Source organism: Xyrauchen texanus, chromosome 20 (genome assembly GCF_025860055.1).
Source record: "Xyrauchen texanus isolate HMW12.3.18 chromosome 20, RBS_HiC_50CHRs, whole genome shotgun sequence".
NCBI classification, from domain to species: Eukaryota; Metazoa; Chordata; class Actinopteri; order Cypriniformes; family Catostomidae; genus Xyrauchen; species Xyrauchen texanus.
This window is the reverse complement of record NC_068295.1, coordinates 24,913,849-24,934,995: the sequence shown is the minus strand read 5'-3', so window position 1 is coordinate 24,934,995 and position 21,147 is coordinate 24,913,849. Positions and strand designations below refer to the sequence as shown.

Sequence of the window (21,147 nt, the reverse complement as noted above, 5' to 3'; positions counted from 1 at the left end):
AAGATGCCTCTATTAACTATCTAAAATGCCAAAATTGATCCCACAATTTTAACAGAAATTACAATAATGAGAATGACGGATTTGACAAGTTGAAGCTGTGACCGCAGAGACTTATACATTGTTTGTTTGAAATCTGAAAAATATCAAACATACCAAACCACGTGTCCTACTGTTGCATCCACCATGAGCAGGAAATGGGAAAGGGGTACTCAGAGTTAAAGCTGACCAGAACATTTCTGATTTATTCAGGATTAAAGGTAAGGGACCTTTAAAAATTGATGAAGAGTTGATGCAAAGTGAGGACACAAATTTGACAGGTAGTTTTTTATGGAAAATATAATTTAAAGTTTTCTAAATGTGTTGTTTGATATCTTACAGCAGAGGTGGGGACTCGAGTTACATGACTTGACTCGAGTTGCAAATTTAGGGACTTGTGACTTGCTTGACTAAATGAAGAAAATGACTTGACTTGACTTAGACTTGAGAACCAGCGACTTGAGACTTGACTTGACATGAACTGAATGAATCGACAATGACTTGAATGTTTTTTATTATTATTATTTTCAATAAATTATAAACAGTAATGAAATGTGTTTAAAAAATATTACAACGTCAATTATTTCATATGTAAATATGTAAGCCCGCCAACACCACTGATCTGTATCTCCGCAGTTAACACTGCGCTCACAATGCAGGCAGATTTGCACTCTCAACACCATTTAAAACATGACAAATAGTATAAAAAACAGAATAACTCATGATGAAATCCAAGTGCTCTCATAGTGATTATGACTTCTGAAGACTTTAACCAAAGTCCTTGAATGCGATACTTTTTGTCTATTTTATATAATAGTATCTTTGAAGGGAACTGACTGTCTTCAGAAAAGTTTTGATGGCATTTCATTTTCATCTTACCTCTGTATAATGCCTAATACAGTATTGTTTATAAGCACAGGGCTGCTTTGTGTACAGGCGTTACCAGGGTAACAGCTATATTTCTGCTGTTCTATATATCTGTCTTACAGATCCCTACCTTTCATTTGATATTTATATTTATGAATTTGTTGCATTTTTAAACACTTTGTTTAACATTGTGACCATAGTTATATGTGCTTCCAAGTATAGAGCATGCATTTAAAAAAATCCTAATTAAATTATTAAAAAATGTAAGTAAAAAAAATGCCCTTAGTATACACATTTCCTTTAGATTTAACTTTTCCAGTATTTTTATTGTTATGAATTTCTTGATTTTTAAAATAAAGATGACTTTTGTATGTAAGACATGTTTTGTCCCTTACCTCAAGAATCAGTGATATCTAGTAAATTGTATTATTTGATAGAATACAGATGTTTAGACCAAGGCCTGTTTTCCTGAGTGATCATTCTCAGCAAGCTTTATGGGAATATATCCTTTGTAAAACATTCAGTACACCAGATGGAGACAGAGAGATAGAGAACGTGAGAGTGTAAAATATGTTATGCCATTAAAAATAAACATAAATAAACACTAAGATAAATAGTATTGAGAGATTAATGTGTGCTATTCATATTGAATATGTTTCCTCACAAACAGCCATCAATAGAACAGTCTTTAAAAGATCAATATTTAGCATTTTCATAATAATATTATTTTATTAATCTCTAGACTAAAATGTCAAGTATTGACTAAAATGTATTATATAGATATTTTCTATGTCCATTATACAAGACAACAATAGTTCCCTTTCTGTCACTCACTCGACACTAGGGGTCGATCTTGAGAGCCTCGATCACCTTGGACCTTTGAGATAAGCCAGTGAAAATTGGCGAGTGGAATTTGCTTACCACTCCCCCAGACATACGGATATAAAAGGGAGTTGGAATGCATATTCATTCAGATTTTTTCTTCGGAGCCAAGCTGCTGTACTATCAGTGAGCTGAATAATACTGCTGTTCCATTCACCTCCACAGAAGCGTATACTGTTGGATTTACGCCGCATGCCAGCGGCTTTCTCTCCTTCTGCACGCCAACTGCATATTCGCCCCTGAGTGCTTCGACAGCGCTACTAAAGAGAATATATTTCTTAAGAGCACACACATTGACGTTGAATGTCTTTTTAACGCTCTGGGGTCGACGGACGCGCCGGTGCGTCCTGCTGGATATTTTCGTCATTACATCAGAAACAACTTGAAATACTCCGTCAATTTTGGGCATACAGATAAATGTAAGACATCATTAGAGACTATAAAGGGACTACTTTTATATATGTACACTCACAATAACCAAAAAATCTTGTGCCTTTGTAAAATAAAGAAAATAAAAAGGGTGAGCTATCAGCAGTCTCTGTGTTCACGAGCATATTTCAGAAACACTTCACTAAAATGAACTGAAATTCTGCGAATACTTATCACACAAACATGAAACATATGTCTAAAGAAAGCTTAAAATGTCTACTTTTAAATAAAACAATGCAAATTTAAAACAAATATTCTCCTGCAATGCAATCTGTTTGAAACAAAGCGATGAACAGTTTTTACTTGGATATCTAATTATCTGTAAAAAATAATGTGAATGTTTAGATTATATTTCATCATAATGCCTCATTATCATCAACAAAGCTTGTGCTTGCAAATATGTGTTAGGCTTAAATTAGTAAAATGCACTTTAAATATGCTCATATTAGAAAATCACCATCTTATAATGATTTCTGAAGGATCATGTGACACTGAAGACTGCAGTAATGATGTTGAAAATTCAGCTTTGAGCACAAATTGCATTTTACAATATATTTATATAGAAAACTGTTCTTTTAAATTGTAAAAAGGGTTCAGAATATCACTGTTTTTCCTTTTTTTTTATCAAATAAATCCAGTCTTGGTGAGCAGAAGAGACTTCTTTTAATGGTAGTGTAGGTCTAAAAGTAATTAAAGTCTTTATGTAAAGAAAATATATAGTCAGATTACTTCTTTTAATTTAAAACTTGATTTGGATCATTAAGTCTGCTCACATTCATTCTCTATCTCTCATGTGTGAATTACAATGAATATTCATGATCATTCACGCCTCCTTGCATATTACCTTTCAACACTAAAATTGTCATACAAAAGTTCAATAACTATATTGTTTTGTATGAATGAGTGATCAGGATGGTTTTCACATCATTTTGTAGCAAAAACTCTAGGCTACAAGATCCAGTTCTCAAAAGTCTTGTGGACAAATGTTTAGTATGTGTTATATGACCTTATTTCAGTGACTTAATGTTTTAGTTTTTTCAAAAACCATGCATAAACGTTATTTTCTCAAAAATACAAACCTATACATACATGTTGCTCACATATTATTGTAGCCCAGATTGTGCTGAATACAGTGAAGAGTGAGTGACATGTACAGTGCCATTAATATGTTTTTAAGCAACTGAAAAAAGCACAAATGTCAAGGCATGTCAAAACTTCTCCAGGGGCCCAAAACAGCCTCAGACCCCAGAGGGTTAAAGACACATCTTTTTAAAGATGCCTTTCCTTACTTGTATAATTCCTGGGTGCAATCATTATCCTCTGACGGCCATGGGTGCTGCCTGACGTGTCTGGGCAACGATCACACTGAGGGAGCTTTTGTGGATGCTCATGTTCTCATTGTGAGAATATGAACATGGCAACGTTGCGGTCATGGCTTTCCTTCTTCAAACGGGGGAAAGCCACTCCTGCCGACCCCCGTGCTGCTCATTCTACCCACGGGTATGAGGCCGGCCCGGCTAGCACTGGAGGCTATTTGGAGAGTTCAATGGGCGCGGTTTTCCAGGTAATTCCCCGCAGGCTGCAGTGCCCAAATTGTCATAAAAAGACCAGTTTCCTCACTCCATGGTCACATAATCATTTTTCACAGCTGCCTTTGTGACGGACACCAAGCACCCACAGCCTGGGCCCCATGAATGCGGCCTCCCTGACTTTGTGCGCCCGGCTGCACCACACCTATGGCCAACCGGTTGTGACGAGTCTCGAGGACGGCCCAAGAGGCCCTCCTCCTCAGTTGCTAACCCACCCTTTTCCGGTTTCACAGAGCAAGTTAAATGCTTTGAGCTCCCCCTCAGCACAGCTGCCTCGAGTCGAAGCAGTGCTCCTTGACACGCCGTTGCCTGCTCCCCCCGTCGCTTGTCCCCACCCCCAGGTACGTCAGACGCGATCGTCCCCTTAGTGCCTCTCGCCCGGAGCTTGGACGCATGGCTAAAAATTTCCAACCCATCACGGTGGCTGGCCAGGACCATCCGACTCGGCCACTCGATTCAGTTCACCAGGAACGCCGCCACCCTGCTTGCGGAGATCATGACCCTTCTTCACAAGGGCACGATAGAGCCTGTCCCTCTAGCCGAGATGGGAAAGGGTTCTACAGCCCTTACTTCATCGTGCCAAAGAAAGGCAGCGGGTTGCAGCCAGTCTTGGACCTGTGAGTTCTGAACCAGGGCTAACACAGACTCCCGTACAAGATGCTGAAGCAGAAACACATTTTGACGAGTGCCCGGCATCAAGATTGGTTCACGGCGGTAGACCTGAAGGACGTGTATATTCATGTCTCGATTCTACCTCGACACAGACCCTTCCTACGGTTTGCTTTCGACGACCAGGAAGCTCTTGCCCCATTAAGGGAAGTGGGCATCCGCATACTAATCTAATTCGACGACTGGCTGATTCTAGCACACTCTCGAGAGTTGCTATGTGTGCACCTCTAGCCATCTAGGGCTTCAGGGTCAACTGGGAAAAGAGCAAGCTCTCCCGGATTCAGAGCATCTCTTTTCTCGGCATGGAGTTAGACTCAGTCTCAATGATAGCGTGCCACACCAGCGAGCGCACGCAGTTGATGCCAAACTGCCTGAAGTCATTCAGGTGGAGGACAGTGGTTCCACTGAAACACTTTCAGAGGCTCCTAGGGCATATGGCTTCCTCAGTGGCAGTCACGCCGTTTGGGTTGGTACATATTAGACAGCTTTAGCACTGGATTCAGACTCGAGTCCCGAGATGGAGATGGCACCGCGGCACACATAGCTTAGCTATCATGCCCCTCTGCCAAAACTTATTCAGCCCTTGGACGGACCTTGCGTGTCTATGGGTAGGAGATCCCCTACAGCAAGTGTCCAGACATGTGGTAATCACCACAGATGCCTCCAAACTGGGCTGGGGTGCCGTGTGCAGCGGACACGCAGCCGCAGCTTCCCGGTCAGGACCGCAACTGGGTTGGCACGGACCAACCCAACTGGCACATCACATCAACAAGAGTTGTTGGCTGTACTACTCGCCCTTCGGAGGCTATTGCCATTTATCCAGGGCAAGCATGTGTTGGTCCAGTCCGACAACACATCGACAGTAGCATATATAAATTGCCAAGATTACATACGCTCTCGTCGCATGTTACAACTCGCCCGCCATCTTCTCCTCTGGATTCAACAGCGGGGCGTCGCTCACGGCTTCTTTTCTTTCTGTAGGTACATGATGAACTCATGAGGTCGTGGAGGGCACCTTTTGCTGCCGAAACAGACTTCCGGGATCGTCCGCACTCACTACCCTCAATGGCGGGATGGCCCACGGGTACATGGAGGTCCCTTAGGTGGATAAGGCAGTTGCCTTATAAGGCAGGTGCACCTGTGCCCGCAGTACGCCGCCACCTGGTGGGATCGTCTGGCGCTCCCTTCCAGGTCTGTAAGACTTTGTCGTCTCTTGTGACCAAAGCCTACAGTGCTGCTGGACAGGCCACCTCCGCACTGCATGCCATGGCCCTCCTGCAGGTACTCCAGGCCAAGGCACTAAAAGAACTGCATGTGGCTAGGTCTGATCCCGATGTGCTGCAGCAGCTGTGCTCGGCGACTGACCTTGCCCTCCTGGTGTCGAGCAGGTTATGTCCACCTTGATCATCCAGGAGTGCCACCTGTGGATGAATCTGGTTGAGATGAGGGACGCCGACAAAGCACGCTTTCTCCGATGCGTATGATAATGTTAGATGGCTCCAGATGAATCTAATACACTGTGGAGAGAAACATAGGCTGGCGCTGCCTGTTTGCATGCTAGTTACGTCGCCGCAGCTAGCCCGTCGTCCTCAGTGTTAATCAAGGGAGATCTGGAAAACGTAATGTGCATGTGCAACAAGCATTCAATGAAAGCCTGTAGGGCACGTTTGCCTTTGCCCCTTAGCACATCAGAAGCTTTGATCATATGTATGTCAAGCTGACATGTCTTCGGAAGTGTATGCTATTGCTTTGAGGTGTTGTTGATGCATTGGTTGGTATCAGATTACTATAACTGCAGATATTGAGTCTTTCGTTTATGTAATGCTGTTCGTGAGATAATATGCACAGTCTTTCATTTGCCTATATCTGGTATTCTGTCATGGATGTGCACATTTTAGTGGTGTTATGTGCTTAGATGAAATTATTAGGTTTGTGCATGGCATCGTGCCATGTTGGGTTAAGTGATTGTTTATGCCCCAGTAGAAATAATGAGCCTGAGATGCCACTGTTGAAACCATTGCACAATTACTATTAACCCACCCATAGATGTTCTATGTCAATTGCCTAGCAACATTCTATTATGTCAGGGATGATATCTTTTGCATAAGTATAGCACTTAATGAATTTACTTTGTAAAATAAACCGAAAATGTATATCCTTAATATCTGTTTATGTAGTAACCATTTTATAAAAGCAATGAGGCACACAAGGCCATGCTATATTGTAAAAAGTCTCTGCTGTGTGTCTTTCCTAGCAATGCTATAGGAAATACAAGTTAATACAGTCAATGTAAGAAAGACAATAATTTGTCAATATTGTGAATAATAATATTTACAATATAGCACAGCTCTCATACCTTTTTCCTTAAATAAAATACTACAGTCTGAAGCCCCTAAATAATAGCAAGCGCAATACATTTATTTATTTATTGTTAGTTATTATTATTATTTTTATTTTGTATTTTTTCAGGAGCAGTTCTCTCTCTCACAATCCAGATCAAAGTTGTCATCCTGCTCTTCGGTCTGCCTCCCGCAAAACTCCAACCATAACCAGAGGATGTCTCAATGCCATTGGAGGATCACGAGATTCTGGTCCCGCCTACCAGCACTTGCAGGAATTAGACAGCTCAGAGAGGGAGTCAGTGAGAAGGTTAGGTTAAAACATTACTTTTACTGCAGGCTTAATGAGCTAAATGCTAATTATTTAATGCCTGTGCATTCTGTAGTTCTGCACTAATGGATTCCACCCTAGTCGTTGATTCACTGAGTGTAGGGAATGCAATGAAAATTACATGCAGAGAGCTATTTCTCAAAGAAGCATAGTGTCCATTTGAATTCTGGTTGATGATGCGCTGTTCCAAATCTTATGGATGCAGCATTGAAAGACACCATGTTTGCATTCCCGATGCCAATGCTGTACTGTTAATCTAATTTTTAAATAAAAGGTATTTTTTTTAATTTGCCCGTGGTAACGAAGACAAGATGAAAAAGATCATCAAATGTTTTAATTAATGCTGATGAAAATATTGATGACAAAAAAAGAATACTTAATAAGCCTTTTGATTTATATTAAATAAAGAAGGAAAAATCTGTAAAGAATTTGTTCAAAACCCCCGGTTTGCTGAACACTTGCTGTTTGGTTAATTACCTCATTTAAACATCCTATACACATGAGATTAATCACTATATCCACAAACCTAATATTACAACCTGGATCTGCACAGACAATGAAGTGAATGAACAGGTAAACTTACACTTACAAGTTACGTGCAAGAATGTGTAACCTACATTTTGAATATGCCGTTTTCCTTAAAAATGCACTACACATACTGCAGGAATTCAAAACTACTTCTAAAATGTAGCTAATACTGTACTTCACTATATTCATTATATCTTATTATCTCATGTTTTCAGGACAGTGTTCTCATGTTTTTAATTTTACATATTAAACATATTAATCTTTAATATGTTTGATACATGTTTTAATATCTGTAAGTAGTTTATACATATTAAAACATGGCGGATGAGACGAGATAAATGTATTATGTCGATTATAAATAAAACTGGAAGGTGTCTTTAACAATAGTTCAATGTAGTAAGGAATGTATTTTATATTATATATCATATATTTGAATCATGTGTCAACGTCAAACTTGAAATCAATTGTGACAGAGCACTATTTGTGTGTCACGTGGAGTAGCAGCCTATGTTTTACATTCCAACTAGGCCACTTATGAGGTTCCATGATGGTTAGGAAGAAGGCAGCTGCCTATGTACACTAGGTAGTTGGCAGCAAGTCAGCTCACTATAGGTTTTGGAACAAAGCTACTGTCAGGCTCAATCAGAACTTCTATCCTCTGATTTATGGGCCAATCTATAGTCTTTAAACAACAGCTTCTGCCACACAACCCACAAAACAGATACTGTTCTTCCTCTTACTTTCATTTTGTTTCTGTCTTTCAATCTCTCTCTTTGTGTATGTCTTGGCTTTGATTTGAAGTCAAAGAAAATTCACAAAACACTATTCTGTCCAGCTTGAATATATAAATATTTATTTGTTTTTATGTTTTCCTCTTTAGATGCAGTGCAATTTATGAGGAAAATAGCAACAAGTGTAGCTTTGGTTATCTGTAATCTGTGGTAAAATAGAGTTACCCAGAATGTATCTTTAATGGCTTTGTGTTCGTGTCATAAAGCCTGTTTTATAATTGCTCCCTAGTTTTATGTGGAGTGTGTGTGTGTGTGTGCCTTTTCCTCTGTGTTGACTCTGGGAGCAACAAGCGGGCTAGTCTGAGCTCTGTTATTGAAGTTCTGCATGCAGGCATGACTCACGGAGACAGGAGGGCACTGGGGAGCGCTGCCTTCTCCAGGAGCTGCACAGCTAATAAAAACCACACTGTCATAGCCAATTAAACAGCCAGTGATATATCAATGGAATGGGCAGTCCTCTATGAGTTCTCCAGAATGGGCCAAATTATCAACCCACACGGACTGCAGGCTTTTCTTGGCCCGGTTAGTGCTTGTTTGATATACAGGAAGGCTTAATAGTGCAGAAAGACCCCACCTTGCCTTAAAAACACTACTAGAGCTCCAACAGGATCTCAGTACTGACCTATTTCCAGCCTTTCAGCCTGCATAAGAATATTCCTCTGACAGAGAGGTTGGTTACCATAGAGACAGGCTGGGATAAGGGACAGGAACGAGAAGGAGAGAGTCGGAGCAAGAGAAGAGTGACAGAAAAAAGATAGGGAGGGAGAGAAACAGAGGTAGAACTGTTTTGCATATGACAGCAGAAAAAAAATCTTGGTCATCTCATTCCTTTCATCCCAGAAAGCTTACTGTTTTCTCACTAAAATGACTCATGCAGGGAACAGATTTGGCACTGTGTTATTGTTCACATTATTTTTAGATAAAGGTAGCTGTCAGACTCCTCTGAGTTTAATGGATTCCCTCAAGCTAAGTACTTTAAGTAGTATATAGGCATAAATTATAATTGATTGTTCATAACGGTGTATCTTGAAGAAAAAACTGTTATGTACAATATATTTTGGAGGACTTTTATAGCGCTTCCCCACTTGAGCTTTTGGTGCAGACCTGTGTCAAATTGACATCAGAGTTCGGTTAATTTGCATTCGGTTTTTCAAACTCTCTTTTTTATCCCCTTTTCTCCCCAATTTGGCAATGCTCACTAGTTTCTCATGGTGGCACAGTTGCTCCCCTCAATGCGGGTGATGGAGGACAAATCTCAGTTGCCTCCGCTTCTGAGACAGTCAGCCCACACATTTTATCACGTGGCTTGTTGGGTGCATTACCGCGGAGTCTCAGCACTATTCCCATCAATCTCCATGCACAACTCACCACCTGAAAAGGTGTTCTGGTGTACGGTTTGTATGTATTATGTAAGCAGGTGTAACTTGAGTAAGTGTAACTTGAGGAAGTAAACCACTATCAATGATGTTGTCATATAATTTGAATCTTTGCATCTTTGTCAAAATTGTTATAGCATATAGGATTTCTCATACATGCAACTGCCTGTAGTGCTGTTCTGTGCATGTACAATTTTTGTAAATTCAGAGGGACAAATACTTCACACAGGGACACTGGTTTAGTTCACAAATAATACAGTGTTACATGTGGTCAGTAAGCAGGAAGAGAGGAATTTAATAAAAAACAATTTTGGACCAAGCAATTGAACAAAAAACTGCTTCTTTGATTGCTGCCTCCCTCCCTCCTGCTTATTGACACAAGGCTACTTTCACAGTTACAGTTACCAGTTACCTTGACAAAGTCCATTTCTAAACCTTGACCTCATCAGCTCTCTTCCTTTCTTACAGCAAGTTTTTGCTCATCACGTTTTCTTAGTAAGAGGGTGTAAAAAAGTCCTGGCTGTTCATTATAAAGAACCTCTCTAAACAAGCCCTTGAAAAATATTGAACAACTCTGATGCTCTTCTAGCAGTTTTCCTTTCAGCCAAATAATTTGGAGGTATATTAAATTGTTACATAATGAGAACAACAGCATTACAGGAACATCCTTCAGATGTTACCTCCTAAACCATTGTTTCTCAACTGGTGGGTTAGGTAACAGGTCAATTCTGATTGGGTTGTGGACAACAGCGAAAAACAATGTTAAATGCAAATAATACAAATATTATTACCTAAACAAAACACATAATCATGCATAGTTGGGCTACCAATTTGGTTTGGATTATAAACTTATAAAAGAAAGGAGAAAATGCTTCCATGTCTTTTGTTGTTGATATCAAAAGCCAAGTTTTTAATTAAACTCAGTAGCCCAACTCACTTCTGCTGTTGTTTATGTATTTGCATCAGTTTTATTGTTGGGCCCATGCAGTTTATGGTAACATTTTTATTGCATAATATTTTTGTTGCTTTTGTTGCTATTATGTTTTGATATATCAATCACAGTGTATACCCTGCAGAATGGATGATCCATTGCCTGCTGAAATGCTCTGGATTTTTGTCATATTATCTTTTGCATAGAAAATGGAATCAGAAAATATCGCTCCCCTTGATCGAGGCTTAACTCTGACTCATCATTATCAGAAATGGCAGTGCTTGGTTAAATATTGATGCTGTGAGAAAAGCCATTCTTTGTCAGGGATTATGAATTATTACACAAAGATAATGAGTCAGGGGAACAATACCGATTTCTCCTAAATTGAGAGATTACTTTACCAAAGGTCTGGTTGGATGGAACTTCTGCTTTCATCGCTTTTAAAAGTATTTTGCATGCAAATTGTGAGTAGATTCAGTTAAGAATGACTGCCACAGGGGGAAGCAAATTCTGAATCAGGAAACCAGCTAAAACCCATCTGAACAAAATTATTATGTGTCCTAGAAGCCATCTTGGTTCCAGACAAACAGAATAAGTTAATTGCTAATAACCTGAGAAATGTGTTGTAATTGTTTCATTCTGGCCATACTTAATAGACTTGCCATTTAAAAAGACTGTACATGTACAGCAGCACGATTGCAATTGTTATATTTAATGCTGTCGGTCTAATTACATTTTTTTTTAATTGCGAATAATCGCATACATTTTAGTAAATTGCGACTAAATATACTTATTTTCCAGTCAAAATGCATTTATTTCCATTTTAGTAAAGAAAACAAAACAATATGTAACAACACTGTACTTTATTAACAAAGCCTTCCACAGTCTAAAGATAGAAATGCAAAAATATTATTAATCTGCCGGTAGACTTGACGTGCTTCTGTTGTAATTCAAATGAGCATTATGTAGGCTGAAAAATACTTGATTTCACTTTTGGGCTTGTTTTGTACACCAAATGGCGTTATGAGGGCCTTTCTCCATTATTTTATCACTGGCACAGAAGTGCTGGTGTGTGTGTGTGTGTGTGTGTGTGTGTGTGTGTGTGTGTGTGTGTGTGTGTGTGTGTGTGTGTGTGTGTGTCAGTGTAATGACTCCAGGCAGATACAAAGGTTACCAACAAATGTCTATGATGGTTTACACATTATTAAAGTAAGTGCGTTAATCGCGATTAAGAAAAATGTAAGTGTTAAACTTTTGAAATGAATCGTATGTGTTAACTCATTAATTCTGACAGCTCTAGTTATATTGCCTTAATTCAGTTCTATTACAAGATGTTATTATCAAGTTGCATTTTAGACATATTATGGCCAGATGTAAAATGGCCAGTCATATTCATGTTAAAGTCGCAGTGAAGTACCTCAATGAGCGCAGTGAAACAGGAAGTGGGGGCGTGACATGTTGAACAGGTCATCTCATTTTTTTAAATAACAAATAGGCTTTCGTTTACATTGCAGTCTGGCAAAGCCATACACACATATACCACTTTCCACCCTGCTGCTTATGCCAGAGCTGGTCACTGGGGTCACTGAGAACTGATCTTGATACCGGCCCGCTTTTTCACTGAGTTGAGAACCAAATGATGATCTAAGTGATCTAACACTTACTTGTGCTGTACATCTCAAGATACCTCAGAAAATTGTGTTAAAAATATGAAGAAACTCCAGCCACTTTCTCCGTATCCGTTATCACATTTGGAAACATTTAGGCATGAAATGCCTTGTACACAAACACAAATTTGCCGTTATTCCTTGAAATGTAAAAATTCAAGCCAGCAGGCTCATAAACAGTTTGTGGAATGAAACAGGGTTTGGGTAGGTAAACAGCTGAAAATACACCTCTTCATTATTTCTGTGCTTGCTGCTTCGAAGCCAGATTTGTGTACATGACAGGCTGTTGAAGAGGTTGGGTTAAAACTGACTGAAAACTTTTGACAATTAGCTTAGCTGCTGAACAGACTCATATATGTCATCAGAGAAGAGTAAGTCATTTCAGAGGAAGAACAAGTCATTACATTTTGATTTAAGGGATAGTTTACCCAAAAATGAAATTGTTTTCACAATTTACACACCTTAATACCATCCCAGATATGTATGACTTTCATTCTTCTGAAGAACACAAACAAATATTTTAGAAGAACATTTCTGTTGGTCCTTACATTGCAAGGAAATGGTGGCCAAAAATCTGAAGGTCCAAAAAGCAAATAAAAGTAATTCACAAGACTCCATTGCAGGGGTCAGAAACCTTTTTGACACGGAGTGGCATTTTTTATTTTCCTGGTCATTGGCTGTGACAACAACCACAACAATTACTAATACGCAAGCAACAACGAAAGAAAAGAAGTCTATTTTATTTATATTAAGTTTTTCACACCTGACCTGCATTCCAGTCTACATCTTGATGTAATCCTTCTTCATGATCACACAGCATGTTTTCATCAGCTGAATGGGAGACTAAAAACTATTAAAGTGTGACGAGACTCACGCTGAGCATGCAAGCCTTTCGTGCATCACCAGCCGATCAACTATTTAGCCCTTTTCGGTAAATTGCATTTGCAAAATTCTAAAACTTTATTTCCAGGTTTAATTTATATTTTGAATAGACTTGAATAGATTTTTTAACCCCAAGATGTGGGTTTATGTTTTCTCTTTTAATGTTTTAATGTAATTTTGAGTGTGACCATTGTTTAAGGAGGGTGTACCTGTATGCGAAATCTCAAGGATTAATAGTGTTTTTTTTTTTTTTCATTATTACACCATGTGTTGTTCTGAAAGCAAAAAGAAACAAATGAAACACGGCATGTAGACTGTCATCCGCGTAGCCTGACTAAAGCAAAGCAGGTGCATTTTCTCATGCGAATAACCGAAAGTGAAGCACTGCCGGCTCGTGAAACACGAGTCTGTTGGGTATACTGCAGTCTCGTCACAATTTAACTTTTTGTTTAGCCTCCCATTCAGCTCATGTAAACATTCTGCATGATCATGAGGTTTACATCAAGATGTAGATTGGAATGCAGGTGCGGAATTTCATATGAATAAAATAGTCTACTCCTTTCTCACCGTTGCTGGCGTGCCAGTGATTACCCCTCCACTTTCCAATTCTGGCACGTGTGCCATAGGTTGCCGAACCCTGCTCCAGTAATTAAAATTGGGTGAGAAACAGATCAATATTTAAGTCTGTCTAGATTTGGTCAAAAATTACTTTTTTCAAATAGTAATGGCGCTGTTTTTTACATGCATGGGTGACTTATTTACAATAAGACCAGTAACATGCATTAAGAAATTAAATGGGGTCAATTTAGATTTCAAGCTGACTAATATTTACAAACATATATTGACACCCTCTTCAAGGATTTCTCCCTCTCTTTTTCTTTCTCACTTTCCTTCTTTTACTTGTTCTTTCTATATTTCAAACAGTTTTCACCCTTCTTTTTCTCTTTCTTTGCAGGAACATCTTGGGCCCAGTTAATGACCTACATCAGGACTCCTTTTACAATATGCAAGCTTCACAATCCTCTAAATCATGGAGTGACCACTTAGACCACAGGTCAGCTAGGAGCCTCAGATCAGTCGCCCCTAGCCAATGTCCTCCTGCTCCCTACCGACCCTGCTCTATCCCCATCATTCCCTCTGTCCACTCCTACCAGAACGAGGTCTCCTGTATGCAAACATCCTCTTCTAATGGAAGCAGCCACAGTTCAGCTTCCCTGGAAAGCACAGTGGATGGTTCTGCTGTCATTCAACAGTCTAACGCAACAATGTCCAATCGAGTGTCTGGTAGACGAGCAGAAGTGGCCTTTTTACTAGACAAGGTTCAGGAACAGCTCGGAGCCCTAGCACATGCCCAGAGGAAACAAGAGGACGTCGGTGGCTCCATTCCTCAGGGAGCCAAAGAGACTGTGTGCATCCTTTTAGCAAATGGGGACGAGCAAGGTCTAGTGGCCTCTGTTGGCCCCACAGAGACTCAATTAGTGAGCCCGAGAGACACACACAAATATGCCACAAAGACTGGCCAATGAGAGCGTTTGAGATGGGTCAACCAGACTAACCACAAACATCACTCATGTTTCAGACAGCAGACTTCAGATTGCTCTGCCAACCTGGGATACAACTGAACCATGCAATGTTTGTGGACTTGCTGTGAGTAGAAGTATGGGAGGGTGACAGTCTCAAACATGTGAAAAGATCATTTATTTATATGCATTTATTTAAGGAGAAACTTCTACTTAGAAAAAGAAACCAAATAGTCTCTCATCTCCATGGTGTTTTTAACTGTATAAAATTTACATAAATATATATAAATGGATATAAATATATGAAGTCAAATTGCTGGCCAAGTAAAAAAGAGGAATATGGGAATGATCAGCTTTTTTAAATGTATGAGCTCCTCCCCATCTTTAAAGACTCAATGCTTGGTGGTTAAAAAAATATATATATAAAAAAAAGGAATTGTTTTTTCACTTGTTCCACTCCATATTTTCATCCAAGCTGAGCTTGTCCAACACACAATCTTGTGTTTTGCACCTGCAGCATCTAAGTTTGCCATCACCCATCCAGTCACTGTCCTCTGCCCTGCCAAGGAATATGGCTTCATCTGCCTTGAGAACAGTGCAAACGGAACATGGATTACAATCAGACAAAACTTCTATAGATAATCATATAGAGTCATGAGGTAACTGATAGTTAAGCACTGCCTCCAAGTAATTGATTGGAAGAAATTGGTGTGTCTGTCAGTTTGTGGAGCAATCTGCATTGTTTTCTGTGCCTCAGTGTGCTCACTCCTCCTCAATTAATTTTGGTTCAGATAAAAGCAAAGATAAGCTAAGTGAACAGAGCACATCATACTGCACACCACCTGAGATGCACAAATGTAACATTGCCTCTCTGAATGGAGAGAGATGATTCCTGCACAGGATAAGAGTGGGCAGGCTCAAACAACACGAGGAGCTTCTGTGTTTTTTTGTTTTTTTTCTAATGGAATGAACTGCTGCTTTATGGAGAAGGAGAAGGTGGGTGAGAGCAGTGGTCACAATGAGTCTGTATGCTACCTTTGGATTGGGATATACTATTTCTGTGATTTTTCTACCAAATGTGGTTAGAAAGAAAAATTAACTATGAATCGTTGGTGAAGCTGTTTCTTTGTTTCTTATGTTTTTTTGTTTGTTTGTTTGTTTGTTTTTTCTGATCCACAATTCACACAATTGTGCATGTTGATGGTATTGTTTTGCAGAGTTAAGCCATGAAGATGAACAGTTATTGGGTTTGGTAACAGTATTTGATAAATATCACAATTGTATTCAAAAGTCACATGCCCTGAATGATTTACATTGAGTAAAAGGCATTATAATTGACAAGTCTGCTTATTCCAGCCTAAACCTTGGTGTAACAACTTAAAAAAACAAATGAATGGTCTGCTAAGTTTATAGATCAGTCTAAATAGGACTGTTTTGGTATGGTCAATGGCTGCATTCAATCCCGTTGAGTGGCTGTTCATGCTTCTTTCTGAATTCCTGTATTTTTGTTTTAATGTGCTGTTGTTTCTCTTTAAACACTTTTTAAGAGTGCCAGATGTGGCTCTGTTTTATATCCTTCTTTGTTTTGAATGCATTTTGAATTTATCTATCATCAGAGAAGCTGTATCCACCCTGCCAAGCCTAACCCAAGGCCAAGATAAAACAAAACATCTCCTGTTAAGAAAGCAAAGAAAAGGTTAGTGTGTGGCAAAAAGGGGCTATAAGGGTAGACAGATAAGAGTCTTGCATGATTTTATAAGACCTTTCCGTGGCAGAGGCAATGCCCCCATCAGTGAATAGCTACGTGGACAGCATGTCTGTAAAGCTATATTATAAAACACCACCACCATCATGTGAAAGGGTGCTGTGATGCATCAGAAAAACCTTACTGTAAATGGTGATCTGGGTAATCTGGATATATTTAGATTTTAAAGAGCAACATGCAGGTTGGACACCCCTATATAGCATAGTGTATGTTGATGATAAAACAACTAGATTTTCTGAACTGGAGTAATATATATTTAGCCATTAACGATATTTTGAGATAAATTGTGATAAAATAACTTCCGCGTCTATAAAGCACTAACCGGAAGTGACGATGGCCGAGGGAGTCTGGTCAAGTTCAAGCTCAGGTTACAATGGATCGAATGAAGAAACCGAGTTCTCCGGTGTGGACGAACATGCCTATGATAGCCCACAGGCCTATAATTATGAGCCTCCTAGGTGAGATAGAAGCCAGGGGGAGATCAGGGGGAGGAACAATGGGCAGAGGAGAGAAGTACGGCGGGAGAACAGTTTGAATTGAAATGCGGGGGAAACGGGAGAGTTGGGCTAGCTTCCTGCCAATAGCTATAGCATTGTGCAAACTACTAAATTCATTTCAGAAAGCAGACAATTACGTTACGACAACCTGTCCTAAAGCTCAGTCTCTCTCCCTCTCTCTGTATTATTATACTAAATAAATATTAAATATTTAATATTATAAAAAATATATTATATAAATATATTATACTATTATTATTACGAAATTACACAAATTAAGAGTTAAAATAATTAAAAGTAAGACTTACTCTGCTAAGTGCTCGTTTTCGTTGCACAGAATGTCTGCTAACGTTAGCACTTGGTCCTCCAGTCCCGCCCATGCCAAAATCCGGTGTAAACTTTGACGGTGGACTTGATTCCATCGAGTGCACCGAAGGAACAGCATCAGTAATCAGCCTCACGTGGTCCTTACTCCGAAATCCCATCCGAGACTCCAACAAATCTCCAGGTCGATAATTCTCCGGAGTGAAATGTGCGCCACAAACGACAGAGTGTGTGGTAACAGACGCGGCAGTGAAGTCTGCTCTCTTCACCTGCACAAAACGCACCCAAGACCGAAAAACCTTGTTTTTCCTAGAAGGAAAATGATGGACACGATGTCCTGACAGGCTGGAATTCGTGCAACCAGCACAAACACAATAATTTACCATTATGGCTTCTCTAAAACTCGATCTAAAACTTTCTGTCTCTCACTACTGCTCTAACTACATCAACACCCAACAATGAGAGAGCTGACCGCGAGCTCTTTTATTTGCCTCGCCCTACATCATATGACGCGTTGCTATAGCGTGAAAGGTGTATTCCAGAGCCTAGCACATTTTCATCAAAATCTCTACATCAAATGAGATTTCATTAGTAATTTCTACATATGTGTTTTTAAAAGACCTCTGCAGACAATATAAAGTACTAATTCAGTTATAAATTCAACCTGCATGTTGCTCTTTAAGGGTGGATTATAATACTTTATTAATGATTTAAAAGGTTTGGGTTAGTCATGGTGCATCTATGCATATGTTAAAAGAAAAGAGGTTTGGATGTCCTTTATATTTTCATCCTTACTTAAACATTTGTCTAACACATACATAAGTGTTAGTTAAAGAGTCAGTTCACACAAAAATGAAAATGTTCTCATCATTTACTCACCCTCATGCCATCCAAGGTGTGTATGACTTTCTTCATCAAAACATATTTGAAGAAAAATAGAAAATTATCTTAGCTCAGTAGATCCTTAAAATGCAAGTGGAGAACAAGACAGTCAGCATAAATGTTATCCATATGACTCAATTGGTTAAATTAGTGTCTTCTAAAGTGAAACGATTACGCGTGCTGTGAAAAAGATAAATAATTAAGTACTTTTTAACTATAAATCATTACTTCCGGTCAGCAGCAGTACGTGCGTGTGACGTAATGACGTTGGCATGTTCATGCAAGAACAGACGCATGTGCGACACACCCAGAAGAGCAGCGCTGTGTACAGCTGTGTAGGAGGAATGCTGTACAGATGATCTGTTGGTTTTGTTTAGACCTGTGTCTGTATCTGTTTGTTTACTCACAATGAGGCATTTCTTTGCACTTATCCTTGATGTCTCAACCGAAAGAAAAACGTCTATTTGCATTTTGAGGACCTAATGAGCCAAGATATTTTTTTATTTTTCTTCAAATGTGTTCTGCTGAAGAAAGAAAGTCATACACTCCTGGGATGGCATGAGGATGAGTAAATGATGAACGTATTTTCATTTTTGGGTGAACTATCCCTTTAAGTCACAAAAATAGTGATGTAAAGTGTTTAAAACTTTACATATGCAAAAAAGATGAAGCCACATTTCTAATTGATCTATAAAATAGCAGACTCATTCATATCCAGGTAGCAGCAAATAAACTGTTCTTTATCTGTTACAGCTGAAGAATGTTCATTTTAAATTGAAATGATGTGGGGATAGTGTTTCATTTGAACTGGACCATATTTTGGACACTGGTGCTTAAGTATATTGGAAATATATTTTTGCACAGTAATCACAATTTATGGGATTTTATGCTGTCATGCTGACTTATTACAGACAGTAAGGTACAGCATTTGTGACAACTTGAAACAAATACTGAAGACAATACACTGAAGGGATATCTTTGCAAGACCTGTCTTGACAGTATGCACACACTGAAATTGTCAAAAAACACAAAGTGCAAGTGAATCTTCATAGATCTGTATAACAGCCCCTTGACATGTACTTCAATATGCAATTTCAAAATCGAGAAATGAAATTTCTGTTCATTCTTGTGAGAAACTGCATTATTGCCCCCTCAAATAAAATAGTTTGTTTTTCATTTAATTAATTTATTTTAATGTTTTTTCACAATAAAGATGAATCTTCAGTGTGAATAATGCTAGAATGAGTACTTTTTTAAATAAAATATTTAATTATTATTAAACTACGTATCCCAAAACATCATATTATTTAATTAAAATCATAGACGTAATCTAGATACACAAATATTACAATTCTCCATTCTCAAAGTCTCTGTTGTCACAGTGACAGCGGATTAATACCTGCTTTATAGTGGTATTCATTTGCACATGCAGTTACCATTTCTGAAATGAATTTCAGGCATGATAAATTCAGAAGTTGCTGTTCTATGTAATATATATATATATATATATATATATATATATATATATATATATATATATATTTCATAGACATTGGCCTTTTGGTCCACATTCAGGACAGCATGCCTTAAATTACAGATTACTTTAGGGAAACATGCAAAAACTGACAAGACATGCTATTTTAAGCATCTGAAAGACAGTCCTCAGTAGATCTGAATCAGCTCGAACATTTGTATTTTATTTATATTTGTGTGTGCAATAATACTTGCAATCCTTTTGTGTTGACTCGTGGAGGATTCCGTCTGACCGGGGTGGGGGAATAGTTTGCCAAAAATGAAAATTTGCTGATAATTTACTCACCCTCAGGCCATTCAAGATGTATCAGAGTTTCTTTTTTCATCAAAACAGAATTTAATATTTTTAGGATTTCATTTCAGGCCTCCTCCTTTAAACCATGAAAGTGAATGTACAACATTTTTTGACAGCCCAAAATGCATATTTAGTGTGCATCAAAATAATCCACAGGACTCCAATCGACAAATAAAGTTCTTCTGGACCCAAACGATTGATTATTTTTAGAAACAAAACAATACTTATATACATCTACACACTATTCCTTTAAGCCTTTGCGCACCGTCTCCACGACACGAGCAGGGTCTGAGTTGGGGTTGCAAGCGGGGTGGCAAAGCTCAGTTTTAAGGTGGTAGCTGCCACCCCTTGGCACCCTTCTGTCCCCGCCCCTGTACTTAAATTATTTTAGTATTTGTAGTTCTTTTTTGTTTTCTTCATGTATACCTGTTTCTATTTGCGGCTAGTTTTTATTTTTTATTCTATCTCTCTCTCCTCCTTTCCCTCAACATGACACCCGGCTGTGAATCAGAAATTACAGCACATTACCTCTACTGATACCAATCACCCCTTACAATGTAGCTCTCTCTCTCTCTCTCTCTCTCTCTCTCTCACTCTCTCTCGTTCTCTCTGTGCGCATGTGCGGAGTGAGTGTGGAAGGAGCCGGTTGTTGGGAGTGGAAGTGTCTCTTTGTTTTGAGTGAGATTTCTTTCTTTCTTTCTTTCTTTTTCTTTTCTTATTTATAGTTATTAGGTTTATTTTTTTTCCCCTGACTTCGGTCGGGGAGGGAGGTTAATGGGGTCGGAAATAGTGGATCTCTCACGGTTAACAATCAATCATGGTTGTAAGTGTATGCCTGAGGCCGCGGTGTCAGTGAAGGATTTCCTGTGCTGGAGGCCTCTAGAGATCGCCTGGCGGAGGCTGTTGAGGAGGAAGCAGGCCCGAGTCATGCTCCCGCTGTAATGCAGCCGGAGACGTGCCCGGGACAGGTGTGGTTGCAGCCCATGTCTGAAACTGAGTTGAGGTGCGATGAAG

General features: G+C 39.1%; 1 protein-coding gene across 2 annotated transcripts in view; it reads left to right on the top strand.

The window, feature by feature from the left end:
- LOC127660383 (pro-neuregulin-3, membrane-bound isoform) overlaps positions 1-19,451 on the top strand; it is a 486,917-nt gene extending 467,466 nt beyond the window's left edge. Inside the window, exons 8-9 of one of the 2 annotated variants that reach the window (XM_052150535.1) lie at positions 6,942-7,121; positions 14,273-19,451. In XM_052150535.1, the coding sequence (XP_052006495.1) occupies positions 6,942-7,121; positions 14,273-14,843 (751 nt within the window). In that variant the 3' untranslated portion in view covers positions 14,844-19,451. The remainder of the gene's footprint in view (positions 1-6,941; positions 7,122-14,272) is intronic. The other variant, XM_052150536.1, reaches the window with a different exon arrangement.
- The last annotated feature ends 1,696 nt before the right edge of the window (positions 19,452-21,147 follow it).